Source organism: Schistocerca gregaria, chromosome X (genome assembly GCF_023897955.1).
Source record: "Schistocerca gregaria isolate iqSchGreg1 chromosome X, iqSchGreg1.2, whole genome shotgun sequence".
Classification (NCBI taxonomy): Eukaryota; Metazoa; Arthropoda; class Insecta; order Orthoptera; family Acrididae; genus Schistocerca; species Schistocerca gregaria.
Genome location: NC_064931.1, coordinates 719155702 through 719174377, shown reverse-complemented (window position 1 = coordinate 719174377; position 18676 = coordinate 719155702). Strand labels below are relative to the sequence as shown.

General features: G+C 37.4%; 1 protein-coding gene across 1 annotated transcript in view; it reads right to left on the bottom strand.

The window, feature by feature from the left end:
- Nucleotides 1-1149: 1149 nt before the first annotated feature.
- LOC126298886 (uncharacterized) overlaps nt 1150-18676 on the bottom strand; it is a 51533-nt gene continuing 34006 nt past the window's right edge. Inside the window, exons 3-4 of the mRNA XM_049990419.1 lie at nt 4864-5006; nt 1150-4670 (exon numbers count right to left, since the gene is read on the bottom strand). Coding sequence (XP_049846376.1) covers nt 4564-4670; nt 4864-5006 — 250 coding nt within the window. The 3' untranslated portion in view covers nt 1150-4563. The remainder of the gene's footprint in view (nt 4671-4863; nt 5007-18676) is intronic.

Here is an 18676-nt window from a genome sequence, read left to right as displayed (position 1 = left end):
TGATGAAGAAAATTATGTCTCACTGATGCCCTTTTGCAATTTAATATGCCAGATCACAGGAAACTGGCACCTAATTTTATATGGCAACTACAGATTAGCTCTATTTCTTACAGCAATTCACAAAGCACTACAGTTGCCTGAAAAGCTCTCCAAGGTGATTACTTGGAATATAAAAACATACATCTTGAAGCATATAAAAATGTTTGCCTGTTGAATATATACATATAAAGGCAAATATTATTATTATTATTATTATTATTATTATTATTATTATTATTTCTCCACTGAATTATTTGAGCCACATGCCATGAAAAATCATTCCTTAAATAAATGAGTAAGAATATAATGTTAAGAAACAAAAATTGCACAAGTAGTGACCTCCCATATGGTACAGGATATGAGCAAAATGTGTAGTTCTGAGCTAGTTGTTAGAGAGAAGGTATTAGTATACAACGGTAAAGATTGCTGCAATTACTGGCAATTAATATGTACACTGACTAAGAAAGTCACTTGAGTATTACTGACATACAAAATTTGAAGTATGGATATATCACAGTATAATTTTGCTTGTTTCAATTTACTGTAGCTGACAAAAAGGAAATTAACTAACATGATATTGGAAAATCCTAGTGGAATACAAACAATGGGATGAGTAAAGACATCTACTCATTTAATAGAGTAGCATTAGATATGCACATAACCAAAATCTGTCAAGATTTGGAACCACATAGCTCAAATCATAAACTTAGGTTTTTCTTCCAAGCACACACATGTACTACACAACTACACTACTTGGATGTACTGGTAATTAAAGCTCAATACATTCAATATATCATGAGTAGTTATCTTTACTCATATTTTGCTTAAAAAGGAAATTCAATTACATAATTAATACTGCACTGGAAACACTTTCTTGAGCAATATATGTGTAACAAAAATGATACAAAATTCATTCTCTGAAAAAGGCAAAGCCATCTGTTTCTTATACTCTGCTTAATTTAACTAGCCCTTTCAACTAACTCACATCTCTACATAGAATACTGTTTACAAATGAGGAAATCAATACAAATCTTAATACACAATACTGAATGAGGCAACATCCTAATGTTAATTCCCCCCCCCCCCCCCCCCCCCCCCCCCCCTCCACACACACACACACACACACACACACACACACACACAAAAGGCTGTTTTTCCTACAAGCTGCCAGGTGACTTCTTCCTGTTATATCAGAAGATATTTCATATTCTGTTTTCTATTCAGACCAAATAAATGTTGCATATTAAGTTTAAGATGAAAGACCAAGTACTAACGAAAAATGTCAGTTCTCACAATAATGAATAAAAATAAATGTAATTTGTTGTGTCCACCTAATAGAATGGCTTCAACTCATTTTGTGCAGCACTCAGTTGAACAAATTTATTGTCAGTACAACAAAACATTGATACTTATTTATTTTTATTCATTATTGTGAGAACTGAAATTTTTTGTTAGTACTTGGTCTTTCATCTTAAACTTAATATGCAACATTTATTTGGTCTGATGGTACCTATATAGAAAATAGAATATGAAATATCTTCTGATATAACAGAAAGAAATCACCTGGCAACTTGTAGGAGAAACGGCTGGTGGCAGCCGAGTGTGTTGCATGATAGTATTTTCACACTATACCCACACAGCAAATTTATTCATCACTGCTCAACATACTGCTTTATTCTCTCATTTCTCCTCAGCGTCAACAAAATCCAAATGTACTAATCTGGGGATGCTCTGTCAATGAAGCATATAAAATTATGCGTAATGTTTTACATGTAACAAAAATCGGAATGATAGTTTCCATTGAGGTAATGCACAGGCACATTGTGCTTTATTATTCTTTTTCCCCACAGCAACTCCACCCACACAAAAGCAATGATATTGAAAATAATTTTAGAATCAGTAGGGAGGGAGGGGGGGGGGGGGGTGCAGTTGAATTTCGTTAACAGTACTCCATTACATCATACCTACTTTCTCACTCATACCTACTTTCTCAATGTCCTGTTTTAACAACACACATATACGTAAACAATTAAAAATTCTACTAAATCCTCTAATTATACAGGCATGAGGCTGCTTTCTCCCATGTGTGTAGAGTTAATTCAAACAAATGCATCTAACTATAATGGAAATCAACCAGACCATAATATGGAAAAATTATTGAACTTACGACAACTAAATAATAAGTGGATAGTACAACTATCTTTACAATAGTTGAACTTATCAGTATGATCTAAATAGATACATGTTAATAATTTCTTAAAATATTTGGCCCAGACGGTACTGCATGAGACATTTTGGCTGGATGGCAAATCACAACACACACAGGAAGCCCTCAAATTTAATTAACAAATGTCTTCTGAAATATTGTGTATGCAAACTTATGAGTTTGAGTTAATGTAAAATTATTTTTCTTTCTGCTATTACACACAATTATTGTGATTAACCATGAACACTACCTTGTCCTAACTTATCAAAGATATTCTGAGAGTCAATGAGTCTATTTTCATAGTAGAGAACTAGAATATTACTATGAAAAGCTTTAACTTCAACATGATCCAACACACTCTCCACTGTTCCTATCTGTAGATATTTATTCATGGTCCAGATATGGCCGAGAATGATGACGGGAGGGAGGGAGGGAGGGGAGTTGAAATTAATTACTTTCCTCACAGCAAGTCTTCAATTAATCAATTTAACTGATAACAGTTTGTTTCCTTGCAAAATCTTTCTTTACGAATAGTTGTTGCCGCACATGAAAACCCTGAAATAATGAGTTCCAGATGTCTACCTCTGTTCTGATATGGGAGTATCAAACACAAATGGAGAAACACACATAAAGAAATAATAAATCAAAGTAGGTCAGTTGCTCTTTGAGAATTTACATCTATACTTGCATCAATGACAAAGATAACAGACACTCGTGAAGATAAAAACTGTGATGCAACTACGTCCTTTTATCACTTTTTAAAATATAATATATGGCACAGAGGTTTTTCTTGTCAGTACTCATGCATTATTTTGTTCGGTCTACTTTCTGTCAACTTCACCAATAGAATTAATTACCATAAAGCTCCAAAAATGGTAACTTATGTACAAGAAGAAGTAACAAAACATATAGCATGGCTAGACGTAAGATTGTGGTGATGATGCTAAAGTATTATTATTATTATTATTATTATTATTATTATTATTATTATTATTATACTATCTGTTGTTATAGCCCACAGCATGAAAGCTTGCAGCAAGAGAGAATATAGTTATTCCAGAAACTAACAATTTCTTCCATCAAACAAACTAATCCTGTGAATGTGCGTATTTGACAGAAAGTTTCCTAGAAAGCAAATTTTAACTAAATGTACAAAAGTGGTCTGTTATAATTGTGGACTGGACTTTTTTATGGCTGAGCAGAGAAATTACAGTCTTAGCATTCTGATAGATTTGAAGACACTTCAGTTAAGAAGCTCTTAGTGATGGCATAAAATATAAGGCACTAGACACCAAAGGCTGTGTCAGAGCAGCCTTATCCAAAATACTACTTAGCAATATACATTCACTAAAAACAGTGCTAATTCCAGTATCTAGTACAACCACATGAGAACAACTGTCAAGTTAATTCCATACATTTAACGAACAACCCAAGTGAAAATTTTCATACCACGTAGACTCACAATGAAGTTTCTAGACATACGTAGAAGCTAATTGCAATAGCTTATTTACAAAATGTAGTTTTGACTTTTCAGTATATCATCAGTTAAAGAAAGTACACTACCCTAATTACTAATTCACAAGACTGAAAACATCTGTTTCTGTACAACATTTCCCATTCTTTTGTCATCCCATTCTCTTCCAGTTTCATGTGGTTGCTGAAAGTTTACACACTTCCCTTACACAACAATGTGACATTTTTCTGTTCAAGTTGAACAATAAGATCAATAGGACAGAGGTCAAAACTGCTACATTAACATAATTTTACTGATAGAAGAAATGGCACACAATGAGCATGGTACACAAACCGAGAGCTATCAAGCTTCAAACTGTTTGTGTGGTCCTACTATAAGCAATCAGTCTACCACTCACAGAAACAGAATTCACATATACATGTCACTGACATTTGTAGAGATTATCCAGTGTGTGTTCAGCATGCCACACCCATCTAATACACAAGCATAATTATACCATTACAGCATTTCTTGTAAGGTGTCTAGAATAGAATTGCTTCCTAAAATTATATCACTTTAAAACACGCAAAAATAATGCCACTGCTGCCAAAGTTGCACATAGTTATAAATTAGTTATAAATGCTATTATACAGACTATGCAGTGTTTTTTGATTTTTCTTTGGTTCAGAAGTGAATCTCTCTCATGCATTCAAATTACTATAATATCATTGTGGTCATTTGCAAGGACCTGTATGTATCTTACAGGTTACTTCTGTGCAACACCAAGACAAAAAAAAAAAAAGAATAAAAATAAAAAAATCTGCATATTACCAACTAGGAACTTTAAAACATTAATCACTGAGATCTAGACATTTTCAAATTGTTTGATGTTTACAGCATTTGGAGTATAGTGATGCTGATTGCTTTTTTCTTCTGGAGGCATTATTCCATTTGCTACATCATCATCTTTGGCTGCAAAGAGAGAGGGAGAAAAGTTAATTATAGCAAGGAAACCAAATTGGAAATAACTGTGATTTTATAAACACCACAATATGTCACTTTGAATTAAAACTTAATACATAAGAAACAATACTGCCAAATCCCAATAGGAATTAATCACAACATAGAGTAAATGTTAATTTTGAAGCAGTAACCAAAAACACACCATATGCTATACTGGTGCCATGTGTGTAGTTGATGCGACAGGCATTGTAGAGAGGGCACCGGCTCCAGAAGCAGCAGACAATAGTACCCACGGTCAGGAGTAGGCAGGAGGATATGACAGCAACACCAACAACCTTCACAAGCCTGCGGCACCAGCAACAGTATGATCAGACAATTCAATTGACAATAAATACCAACTAACAATGAGTGTCAATACAGAAAAGTACAGGGGGAGATGGAAAGAAAGTGGTAGAAGCAAAGTCAGTGGCAGAAGAAATAGGAAATGTGTGAGGTGTGTTATGAGAAAAAGTGGGATGGGGAAGGTGCACTGGGCAGGGAGAGGTAGGTGTGGAGGACGGGAGGGGGGGGGGGGAGCAACGAGGAGACCGGAGGGGGGGGGGGGGCAGCGACAAGGTGACGGGGGGGGGCGATGGGGAGATGGGGGGAGCAACGAAGAGGGAGCAAACTGTGAAAATGGTGACTTGGTGTGGGAGGCCTCAAGGCTGGTTGAGAGAGAGGCACAGGGAGAACTGGGAGGGAAGGGTATGGCGGCCTAACTATAGAAGGGACCATTGTTGAAGGGGTTTGGCAGTAAGGACGTGTTGAAGTCACAAAACATGTATGGCAGTAAGGTGGGGCTGAAGCAGTGAGGGGTGTCCAGCAGTGTACCTCTACGGAACCTTGGAGTAGTTTCACAAGAGTGGAGGGTGATACAGGTTTTTGCAAGTGGGCATTAGGTGTGAAGCAGGTTTTTGCGAGGGGAGGGTTGAGAATGGGCTGGTGCAAGTGGTGGTGGGGGGGGGGGGGGGACAGGTTAGTTCAAGTGGTGGGGGCGAAGAAGAAGGCTTGTGAGAGTAGTGGGATGGGAGAGTTATCATGGCGGGTGTGGGGGAGAGTTAGTAGGGTGGCGGGAGTGGGGGAGAGTTAGGGTGGCGGGAGTGGAGGATAGAAGTAGTTAGGGAAAAATGGATTGGTTGAAGGTTGGATTGGTTGAAGGTGGCAGGGGCATATTGGTTGGAAATGGGATACACAGTTAGTTGGAAGTGTAAAGGTTTGACTATATGTGGCAAGTGCATGTTGGTTGAAAGTGGGGTTAGCTGGTTGGAGGTGGGAGTAGGTGGATATGAGGAGTGACACAAAAGTGGAGGGATAGTGCATTAGTGTAGAGGAAGGGTTAAAGAAAGTGGGTGATTGGAGTAAGTGGGGTAGGGTAAGTAATGCTCTGGAGAAACGAGGAAAGACACATGGCTGTGGCAAGTTTGAAGAAACAGAAAGAAACTACAAGGTACATACGCAGACTGAAAAGACAATGGGAGGGGAATTGCCTTGAATAGATGGAGAGAAAATGAGAGGCTGGGTGGGTGACTTGGGTACAGCAGGGAATTTGTAGACAAATATGAAAGATATAATGTATGGTAATGTTAGCAAAGATATCCCTGCTAGAAGGCAGTACTAAACCACTTTAAACATGAAAGCTAATTTCAATGTTTATCCAGGTGTCATTCAATTATGGCATGCACTAGTTAAGAGTGTTAAAAATTGCTTTCAGGACCGCACTATAGTTCAAGTGTAAAGAGGAGGCAAGAAAATATGGCGAATTTTACTCAAAGTAAATACTACAAGTTGTTGTGAGTAAGGAATAGATGAACACCAAGTTAGTTGCTCACTCTTGGTTCCATTTCGTGCCTCTCTTCCCCAGGTGACCTATACTCCAGTATAGGTACTTTCCTCTGTCCTGCAACAACTGGTGGAAATGATAATTTGTTTCGAAAGGCTAGGAGCAACATTGGCGAATACCTGGTGGTGTTATGAGATTGAGCATGCATATGTTTCTGTACTTAATACGAAGCTGTTTTTTATATATTAAAAAGTAATATTTATTCATGTCTGTCTTATGTCAAAGGTAAAATTTACATAAAATTGACATTACATGGCAAATCTCTCAAACATCAGGTGCCTTTCCGCGGGTGCTTTTAACTATACTTCAAATTTTGTCTTTGAGGTGAGTGTGTGGAATCATCCCAAGTAAAAATTTCTCTTGAGGTAGTCACACTGTTTTTGGTGTGATATGAAATAACCCATTGATTTTCATTGCTAACAAAATGTTATTTAATATGTAAATAAGTGTCCAACTAATAGAGCAGCCTCTTACTGAACTGATGGGATATTCAATTGAAGAATATTTATTGACACTTTTGGAAATACTGACATCCTTCGTGTTTTGCTGTTACTGTCAATAAATATCTTTCACATGACCACCACATTAGACCAGTTGGACAAAAATTACACTTAAGCATAATCTTGTTTTTCATGAGAACTGAAATAGGCTTCACTGACACTTGGTGCTCCACGAAATATTATTTGAGTAACCTGTTTTTATGCTGGCTGTAACAAAACATTACTACAAAAATTAACTGAAGATATCTTCCAAAATATTTGAAAAATACCTACTGCATAAGCAATTTCAGTTTAATTTCTTTGAAAGTCAGTGTGTTTTAGGGGACAAAAGTTTATTAGTATTAACAAACAATTTAAATGGCAAGAAAGAAGTGAACTCAGGAAGTGTCCGAAGGAGCCATCATAAGCCTTAGTGTTGCAGTTTGTATCTTACTGATGGGTGAGAAAATAATTAAGACTGGAATAAAGCAATACAGGCATGCAGAACACAAAAACAAATTTCCCAGTGATATATAGATTAGTCATTTCCAGTAGTCAACACACACAATTTCTCATTTAAATATTACACAACGTTTAGCTGATATAGTTAATAAACAGATGTAGCTTACTGTGATTAACATAAATACATTAATATAATATAACAACACTGAAATAAGTGAAGCAGTTGAATGTTCCCCAAGAATGAGAGAGAGAGAGAGAGAGAGAGAGAGAGAGAGAGAGAGAGAGAGAGAGAGAGAGAGAACTTATAATTACACTCAACTGTGGCTTTTAATTGCTGACAAGTTTTACCTGTTAACTTCTTTAAGGTTTTTTCACATCACTAATTGAATGCCATTTTTCTTATGCAAATTAATTTACCCCTGGGAATCAGATACATAAATACCAAAAGCAGAACTATTATATTGTTGATTACATTATACACCAATAATCTTTTAAAATGTTGTCTGGATAGTATGCTCTTGGATTTGCAGGGCCAAGAAGCATTATTCAAGACCGATTTCCACATCAGGCCTTTGCAATTTTAATATGTATGTTGCTATAGCAGTGTCCCATTATATCAGTATGTCTTAGATTCTTGAGCAAAATAAATCATTAACACACAGTTGTTAGTTCATTCCTTCATATGTTAATCATTTCCTTGCTGGTTTCAGCAACAGCTGCTTTTGTACTATCAGCAGTGTCACAAATGCTTTTGCCAGTAACAATAATAGTGTGAACATATCCAGTATTTTTGATGATATACAGGTTATGATTCGATTTAGCTCTACTGATTTCGGTGTACTAACTGTGTGGCTTCCCATGACACAGAGCTAATAAGACCAAGATTTCATTTAATACTCCAAAAATAAGTTATTAACTTTGGTTCACTGTTGAAATGATAGCAGCCTGACTTCCAGTACCAGTGAAAATACAAGGGAATGAAAAAATGAGAATTTTCCTTTGAGAACAATTAAATTACGTATTTCATATTTCACATAAACTTTACAGAACTGCACCACCACCATCAAAACAGCATCCAGTGAACCTAAAGCACTTGTCTGAACATTTCACCCAATGAGAGAGGAAGTTCCTATAGTTATGCAAAGATATGCCACGTAGTGCCCAATGTCATTTTCATTTCATCTCTTTTTTCAATATTCTCAAAATAATTCCTTTTTAAGCCTCTTTTCAGTCTGGGAATCAGGATAACATCTAAGGGTGTTGTGTTTTTAATGAAGTAGTTATGTTTTGTGATGAGAGTAAATTACAATTTACAGCAATGCATTGCAGCGCCATCTGTTAAAATGTTGGATAGACTGAAAAAATAGGAACTGTGGGCTTTGTTGCATAACCTATAAACTATTTTAATATTTCTGTGATTTTGTGCATTTGGGTATGTGAAAAAACAGTATCAAAAATGGGAGATGGATGTGTTAATTTGTTGAACAGGGCAAAAGTAGTCAAGAAATTAGAGCAGATAATGGGCATGCAGTACATGAAATAGGTAACAATAATGAAACCTCAAATTCAATTACAATGGAGAACATAAATCCAAATTCCAGTGTTCTGATTCCAGATGCTATAATGAATACTATTATAAACATTTATAGCAATTATCTAATTCTTTAGTACTTATAACAAGTGAACAATAAATTAGGTAACACCACCAGCAGATTGAACAGTAACCTGGAAGCAAACACATGCAAATTAAAAGAAATGAAGAATGCTTTATGGAGTGGAGGCAACAGTCTGCTAGTTTAAAAGTGAGTTTCAAGAACCAGTGGATGTAAAGCATTCTCATTTTACCCTAGAGATTAAGGAACATTGTACGCAGGTAAAATCCGCATTAATTGAGGTTCAATCCTAACTAAACTTGCAGCAACAAGAAGTTTATTAAAGACAGAGCAACAAGGGGTTATCAGATTTCTGAAATAAATTAAAAATTACGGGATACCTTTTGTAACAGACAAAAGTCATGTGAAGAAAATGAAAATGCAGTTTCTAAATTAGTTTCCGATTTATAACAACATCGTTCTGATCTGGAAAGTACAGTTAAAGTGCTGGATCTAATCATAAGGGCCAGACAAAATTGTAAAACTGATACTGACTGAAGTCTGATAGGTGAAGAGATTAATTCAGTTGTGTGAGGGAACTATACCAGAAATCACTATTCAAATATCATAATCGACAATGTTACCAGCAATGGGCAACTTAAAGAGTTTGATCTGAATGAACATCTTCATTCAATCTCATTTTGTTAATCAATTTAAAGTTGCTTATTCGTGTCTTCCCACAGAGGCAGATAAGATTGATATTTGTCTGTGAAATGTGTGCTTGTGCCCACACATGGTGAAAACTGTGTTGCTGAAAGATACTACTTTTTGTCGACTTAGAAACAGCATTGGTCTAGGGGAAAACAATGGAGTATTAAGAAGTTTTTGTGCTCAGCAATGACAATTTAAGTGAAGGTTCCATGGAACATTATCTTTAGAAATATTGGGAGACTAATATGTACTTGGATGACCCTATTAATGTTGTGGATTTAACTGTAATCTTAACAAAGCGTCTTCGTTGGAATGTCTGGGAAAGTCTAGCATCAAGGATCTTTAACAAATTTGATGAATTATTACAAGCTATTACCCATTTGAAAGCATTAGACAATGAGAGAAGAAGTTGTGGTACTTTACACAATGTATATGCTAATTGGAACCCTCGTTATCCACATCCAGAGGCCACAAGACCAAGTAATACCAACCAGCTAAAGTGGCATCATGAAATTAACTGCCGCTGACATGAAGACATAATGTTTATACAAGAGGTTATTGGCAAATGCATGCTGATAGGAGGGAAACTGAAGTGCCATTTGGTAGCCATTCAAATGAAGATCACAGTATCTTGGACAGACTTGCATTAAACAAAATAGGTTTTCGAACAGACCCATTCAAAAATAGGGAACGAACTAACATGTCATGTTATGCTAGTCAAACAATGAAATATGAATGTAGAGATGACAGAAGATATGCTGTGTGAAAATACAGCAGTCAGTGATGAAATACTTCTACCAAATGTTGAAGTTTATGTCTGTGGCAAGAAGGTTTCAATTTTAATGACATTGGGAATGAAACAACAGCTACATTGAGAACTCTTTTCAGACAACTTAGAGACATAACCAAAATACCAGTTTTCATTGTGAACAGTGTACTTATTGTAACTACTACTGGAAATTGAAACCCACTATACTGGAACAAACACACTGCCAGTTCCAAATGCTTGCTGAATTTTTTGAGGTGAGTGCTTAAAACTTTGGAGATCGCCCACTTAGAAGAATGTCAGACCTAAAAAACTGGCAATTTATGCCATTATTTAAAGCGTTACTGGCACATATGTAATTATGTACAAAGATAGTTAATCCATACCTGGAACAAGACTTTCATAAATTTTTGCAAGTTATCACTATCAATGCTGGCAAGATACCAAATGTGACACAAATGGCCTTTTGTTTTGATTGCACTGAGGTAGAAGCATAAATGTTTTACACCAGCAAGTGATCGCACATTAATATAGGACATAAATTTCAAGTTGATACATCAACCTGTTCCTATGAAAAAGGGATCTTAACGGTCAGACAGACAAACAACAAAGTGATCATACGAGGATTTTGTTTTTACTGTCTGAGGTATGAAACCCTAAAGAGACCAAGCTACAAGATTTAGTTTTCATATTTACTTTAGTTCTTTAATAGATTACAAATTTCAAAATAATGATGACAGAAAGTACAGTTATCCTTCAAAAAAGCATAGTGTGAGGAGAGTTATTGAGCAATTTCTTCCTCTTGTGTTTACAAAATTCCTATATCACTCTACAAAGGTGACACATTTGTAACAGAATTATGGCAAACTGTGAAACCTAATGAACACATGCACCAATTACACCAACTTGATCACATATTGACTCAACTCAGCCATTCATCACAGCAGTTATGTTCGCTACGATTTCTTTCAAAATAATTCTAGAAATTTGAAAACAGAAAGCAGCAGCTGCCAAGGAACATGTTGCAATACGTCCATTCATTGTTCCCATATGAAGAGAGTCCAGTCTTCAAGTGACAGGCTGTTTCCACACCGAGAAAATTGTGACCTGAGCAATATACTCGGGCACCATCTTTTTAATACAGTACTGTGGCCAGAGCTATGCTTGGGCTTGGTCTCCAATGTGTTGCTTATAGATTATTTGAATGTAGATTATTATAAGCAATCAACGGTTGAGAAACTGCGTAAAATAGATTTTGGAATTTAATAGCATCTAGTATAGCACATTGGTGCATTAGTTGTGTTAGATTTATTAGTATGTGGTGCTATAGAAGAATGCTGAAGATTACATGGGTAGATCGCATAACTAATAAGGAGGTATTGAATAGAACTGGGGAGAAGAGGAGTTTGTGGCACAACTTGACTAGAAGAAGGGATTGGTTGGTAGGACATGTTCTGAGGCATAAAGGGATCACCAATTTAGTATTGGAGGGTGATGTGGAGGGTAAAAATTGTAGAGGGAGAGCAAGAAATGAATACACTAAGCACATTCAGAAGGTTGTAGGTTGCAGTAGGTACTGGGAGATGATGAAGCTTGCACAGGATAGGGTAGCATGGGGAGCTGCATCAAACCAGTCTTAGGACTGAAGACAACAACAACAACAGATTTATTAGTAACTAGCAAGCCTGGGAATGCTTCGCAACTGCTAAATACAGGGTGAGTAAAGACGGACTTTTACAATTTTGTAATGATATAGAAATTTATTGAGATAACTTACAGAATTGGTAGATGTGTCATTTTGTAGCAAATAACCTCAAGTTTCACATAAAAGTGTTAAGTTGGTTTAATGTGAATACCATTTGTGATGTGGCAAACATCCCACTAGTAATCAATTTCTTTGCTCAGTCATTGCAGAAAATCGGGCAGAACTTGCGCAATGGTAGAATAGATTTGATTTTTCAGGACAGCTAAACTGTTTGGTAGGGGAGGAACATACACATGGTCTTTAATGAAACCCCAGAGGAAGAATTCCATTGTTGTCATGTCTGGGAAGTGAGGTGGCCAAGCGATTGACCCTTCACGATCAATCCACCGACCTGGAAGCAATTATCAAGGAAACCTTGAACTTCCATGAGGAAATGAGGCGGTGCACCAACTTGTCGGTAGTAAACCATCCCATCTCTGTTATCATCATTGTTCCATGAAATAAAAAGAATTTCAAGCATATACAGATACACAATACCAATGACAGTTTTCACCATGAAGAAATGAGGGTCGTACACTTTCAGTTTGCTAACGGCACAAAACACATTAACTTTGGGGCTGTCATGATTGTGTTCCAGGGTTGCATGTGGATTTTCATTGCCCCACAGTCTGCAGCTATGGATGTTCACCATGCCCTTATCGACCTCTATCCAATGAAACATTTCCGCACAGAATTCCCCATGAGCAAACTTATCTGCATCACTAATGTGCTGTGCCATTGTGAATCTGTATGGTTACAAGTGTAAACATCTACGAGTACTCACCAAACAGTATTTTGTGGAATGCAAGTCTCGTGAGATGCACATCGCATTGATTTTTGTGGACTGAAGGTGATTTATCATGTGGCAATGAACAACCCATCTCAACAAAGTTCTTGTACCAAGAGGAAATTGTAGGCCTGCTTGGATGTTCTTTAGCATATTGAGTGCAAAACTTATGACAAACAGTTGTTGCAGAGTTCATTTCATGAAACCAAAACAAAAAGTGAGCATGCTCTGCACCAGTGAAAGTAACCATTTTAACTGTGCACTACACTGGCACTCCTGGTGGTGGAGTGGGGTACTGATGCAGTACGTGAATCATACTTGAGGGTGTTTGCAACAAAATGACATCTACTGATTTGGTAAGTTATCTCAATAAATTTGTATTATCATCCCAAAATTTAAAAGTCCTTTTTGACTCATCCTATATATAGAGAAATTGGATATACATTCCAAACTCCCCCCTCCCCCCCTCTACTCCATCTCCTCCTCCCCCTCCAACCTGTGCTCATATTCTCCTGCACCCTTCTGTCTGTCCATCTCCTGATCCTAATAGGAGCTAGTGGTACTGACCCTTACAATATTTCTTTCCAGATCGTAACTAATATGTGTACCAAATTTCGTTGAAATCATTCCAGGGTTTAGGATGACGTTTTCACATCCATGGCTTTGTCTGCATGCGCACATACCAAATATATTTAACATATTTCACACTCATTTATACACGTATCTCTAGAGAATTTTTCCCAGCAGTTTCATTTTGATGCAGCTCAACGTTTATGACAATGTATCTACTGAACTGTGTGTTGTAAAATGATATAATTTTGCTGGTACATCCAGTGGTATACATGAATACGGTCTGAAAAATGTATCACAAATACAGTTAGCAGTAAAGAAGTAATAAATTAATATTTCATGCTTCACGCGCAAGTATATTGGTCGAAACTTTTGAGATCTTTGGTAACAACATTAAACAACTACTTGGCTTTATATAGTAGTAGTAGTAGTAGTAGTAGTAGTAGTTGGGCCTTCAGTCCAAAGACTTGTCTGATGCAGCTCTCCATGCTGCTCTAGCCTGTGCAAGTTTCTTCATCTCTGAATAACTAGTGCAATCTACAGCCTTCTCAATCTGCTTACAGTAGTCATCTCTTGGTCTACTCTACAATTTTTACCTCCCACACTTCCTTCAATACTAGATTAGTGATCCCTTGATGTCTCAGAATGCGTCTTATCAGCCAACCCCTGCTTTTAGTCAAGTAATCCGACAAATTTGTCTCCCCAATTCTATTCAGTACCATATCATTAGATACGTGATATACCCATCTAATCTTCAGCATTCTTCTCTAGTACCACATTTCAAAGGGACTTCTTGTCTAAACTGTTTATCATCCATGTTTCACTTCTGCGCTTGGATACACTCCATAAAAATACTTTCAGAAATGACTTCCTAACAATCAAATCTGTATTTGATGTAAACAAATTTCTATTCTTCAGAAATGTTTTTCTTTCCATTGCCAGTTTATATTTTATATCCTCTCTACTTTGGGCATCATCGGTTACTTTGCTCCCTGAACAGCATAACCCATCTACTCCTTTAAGTGTCTTATTTCATAATCAAATTGCCTCAGCACCACCTGATTTAATTCGACTACATTCCATTATCCTTGTCTTGATTTTGTAGGTGTTCATCTTACACCTTCCATTCAAGACGCTACCCATTCTGTTCAACTGCTCTTCCAAGTCTTTTGCTGTCTCTGACAGAACTACGTCATCAGCAAACCTTAAGATTTTTATCTCTTCTCCCTGAACTTTAATTCCAACTCCAAATATTTATTTGGTTTCCTTTACAGCTTGCTCAGTGTACAGACTGTTTCCCTTTAATGCTCCTCAACATAGCTGCTGTCTGGTTTCTACACAAGTTGTCAATAGCCCTTGGCTCCCAGTATTTTACTCCTGCCACCGCCTGAATTTCAAAGAGAGTATTCCAGTCAAAAGCTTTCTCTACAAATGCTATAAATGCATGTTTGCCTCTCCTTGATCTATGTTGTAAGATAAGTCATAGGGTCAGTACTGCCTTGCACGTTTCTACATTTCTCAGAAATGAAAATTGCTTTTCCCCGAGATCAGCTTCCACCAGTCTTTCCACTCTTCTGTTAAGAATTCATGTTAGTATTTTGCAATCATGACTTATTAAATTGATAGTTCTGCAATTTTCACACCTGTCAGCAACAGGTTTCTTTGAAATTGCAATTATTACATGTTTCTTGAAGTCTGAGGATATTTGGTCTGTCTCATACATCTTGCAAAACCATATGGAAAGACCTTAACTTTTCCCGGCGAATTGAATGTTCAAATAACTTACGGGTTTGCTGCCGGGTGACGTCGTCTCCCACTGCTGATAATTCGACAGGAGCACACCCTGCCATTCTCAAGGCACAACTGAAGGAGGAAGCATTGTGCAAGGGAATTTAATACCTCCATTCACAGAGGAGAAACAAGGAAGATTCCAATCACAGAACAAGTAACTGCAGAGTCAACACACAATCAAATATAACTAACATCAGAAATATCGATAGTGACTATTAATCAACAGGTGAGGTAGCACGAAATCTGTCCCTCTGTTTTTTGATGAGAGAGAGATCCGGATTCCAAGCAGCATTTAAAGAAAATCCACCATATCTGTTTATAAGGTTGCTTGATAGTTTGATTTCAACAGCTTCCTTAATAACACTATCCCAATAGCTGGGCGTGCAAGCCAGAATCTCCGTGTTGTATTCAATAGGATGACCAGTGTCAAGGCAATGTTCTGCAATAGCTGATTTGCTTGGCTGTTGTAAGCATGTGTGACGCTTATGTTCAATACACCAGTCTTTCACAGTCCTGATTGTCTGACCAATATATGACATGCCACAACTGCAAGGGAATACGATAGACACCAGCCTTACGCAAACGAAGATCATCTTTTATGGACGCCAACAGGGCCATAATCTTAGAAGGTGATCAAAAAACACATTTCACATCATATTTTGGCAAAATACGGCCAATCCTATTGGAAATGCTTCCTGCATAAGGCAAAAGGGCTGTAGACTTAGGTGCCATGTCATTGCTATTGTCACTCACCTGTTGCACAGAAGGCTGATAGCGCAACACACGTTTGATCTGGCTCTCAATATAACCATTCTGACGAAAGGTGTCTTCGAGATGTGAACTCTACAAGTTTCTTACGTTGATTGGAGGGATTACATTTGAATGACTGATATTTTAGTCAGTTTTGATGGGGTTTCTCTTTTCACTTGCATTCCTGTCTGATTCATCGCAACTAATTGAGGTTAAGTTTGGTGTTGAGTTAACAAATTTGTTTCAACATGTGCTGACTTCCACTTACTTTTTATTCAATGGTCAGTACTATGAACAGACTGATGGAGTTGCAATGGGAAACCCGTTGTCACCTATTGTGGCCAATTTGTTTATGGATGACTTTGAGGAACGTGCAATGGAGTCAGCGAGCTTGAAACCGACATGTTTTTTTCAGATATGTAGATGATACTTTTGTTGTTTGGCCTCATGGTAGTGGGAATTTAAACCAGTTTTTGGAACACCTGAATTCAATCCACCCGAATATTCAGGTCACTATGGGGATGGAAAACAATGGATGCCTTCCCTCCCTCGATGTGTTGGTCAGAAGGAAGACATCGTACATTAGAACATTCTGTTAATAGGAAGCCTACTCACACTGACTTGTATCTGGGAGCTGATAGTTGTCACCATCCAGCTCAGTGTGAAGGAGTACTTCGTACCTTGGTTCACAGGACCCACATTATGTCAGACCCTAAAAGTTTGGCAGCTGAGCATCACATCTCAAAGTCACCTTTCATCAGAATGGTTACAGTGAGAGGCAGGTCAATCGTGCATTGTGCTACCAGCCTTCTGTGCAACATGTGAGTGATGATAGCAACGAAGTGGCACCCAAGTCTACAGCCCTTTTGCCTTACGCAGGAAGCATTTCCAATAGGATTGGCCATATTGTGGTTTTCGACCACCTTATAAAATTATGGCCCTGTTGGCATCCATAAAAAGATGATCTTGGTTTGCGTAAGGCTGGTGTCTATCGTATTCCTTGCAGTTGTGGCATGTTATACGTTGGTCAGACTGTGGAAGACCAGTGTATTTAACATAAGGGTTGCACACACTTACAACAGCCGAGCAAATCCGCTACTGCAGAACATTGCCTTGACACCGGTCATCCTATGGAATACAACAACACGGAGATTCTGGATTGCACGTCCACCTATTGAGATAGTGTTATTAAGGAAGCTGTTGAAATCAAATATCAAGCAACCTTATAAACAGAGATGGTGGATTTTCTTTAAATGCTGCTTTGAATCCGGATCTGTCTCTCATCAAAAAACAGAGTGACAGAATTAGTGCTTCCTCACCTGTTGATTAATAGTCACTATCGATATTTCTGATGTTGGTTATCTTTGGTTGTGTGTTGACTTTGTGGTTACTTGTTCTGTGTTTGGTATCTTCCTTGTTTCTCCCCTGTGAATGGAGGTATTAAATTCCCTTGCACATTGCTACCTCCTTGCAGTTGTGCCTTGAGAATGGCAGGGTATGCTCCTATCGAAATATCGGCGGTGGTCGATGATGTCACCCAGCAGCAAACCCGTAAGTTATCTGAACATATGAAAAAGTTTGGTACAACTGGTACTCCCAAGACAGAAAGTCGTCTATTCCTGGGGGCTTGTTTTGACTTGGGTCTTTCAGTATTGTGTCAAATTCTTCTCGCAGTATCATATCTCCCATCCCATCTTCATCTGTGTCTTCCATTTCTATAATATTCCCTTCAAGTTCATCTCCCTTGTATAGACTGTCTATATACTCCTTTCACCTTTCAGCTTTCCCTGCTTTTCTTAGTACTGGTTTTCTATCTCAGCTCTTGATATTCATACTGCTGCTTCTCTTTTCTCCAAAAACTAATTTTTCTGTAGACAGTATCTATCTTTCCTCTGGTGAAATATGCTTCTAAATCATTACATATGTCCTCTGGCCATACCTGTTTAGCCATTTTGCATTTCCTGTCAACCTCATTTTTTAGATGTTTGTATTCCCTTTCGCCAACTTCATTTGCTGCATTTTTGTGTTTGCTTCTTTTCTCAATTAAATTCAATATCTCCTGTGTTATCCAAGGATTTCTGCCTGGTCTTGTCTTTTTTTTTTATCTATTTGATTCTCTGCTGTTTTCACTACTTTATCTCTAAAAGTTACCTATCCATCTTTTACTGTATTCCTTTCCCCTGTTCTAGTCAACCCTTGCCCAATGCACCCTCAAACTCTCAACAAGCTCTGGTTCTTTCAAATTATCCAGGTCCCATCTCATTAATTTCCTATCTTTTTGCAATTTTTTCAGTTTTAACCTACAGTTCATAAGCAATAAATTGTGCTCAGACTCTACATCTACCCCCGGAAAAGTTTTACAATTTAATATCTGGTTCTGAAATCGCTGTCTTACTATTATATAACCAGTATGAAACCTGGTGTCTCCAGGTCTCTTCCACAAGTATATCACAGTTCTTAAAGTGTCAGTGATGATTAAATTAT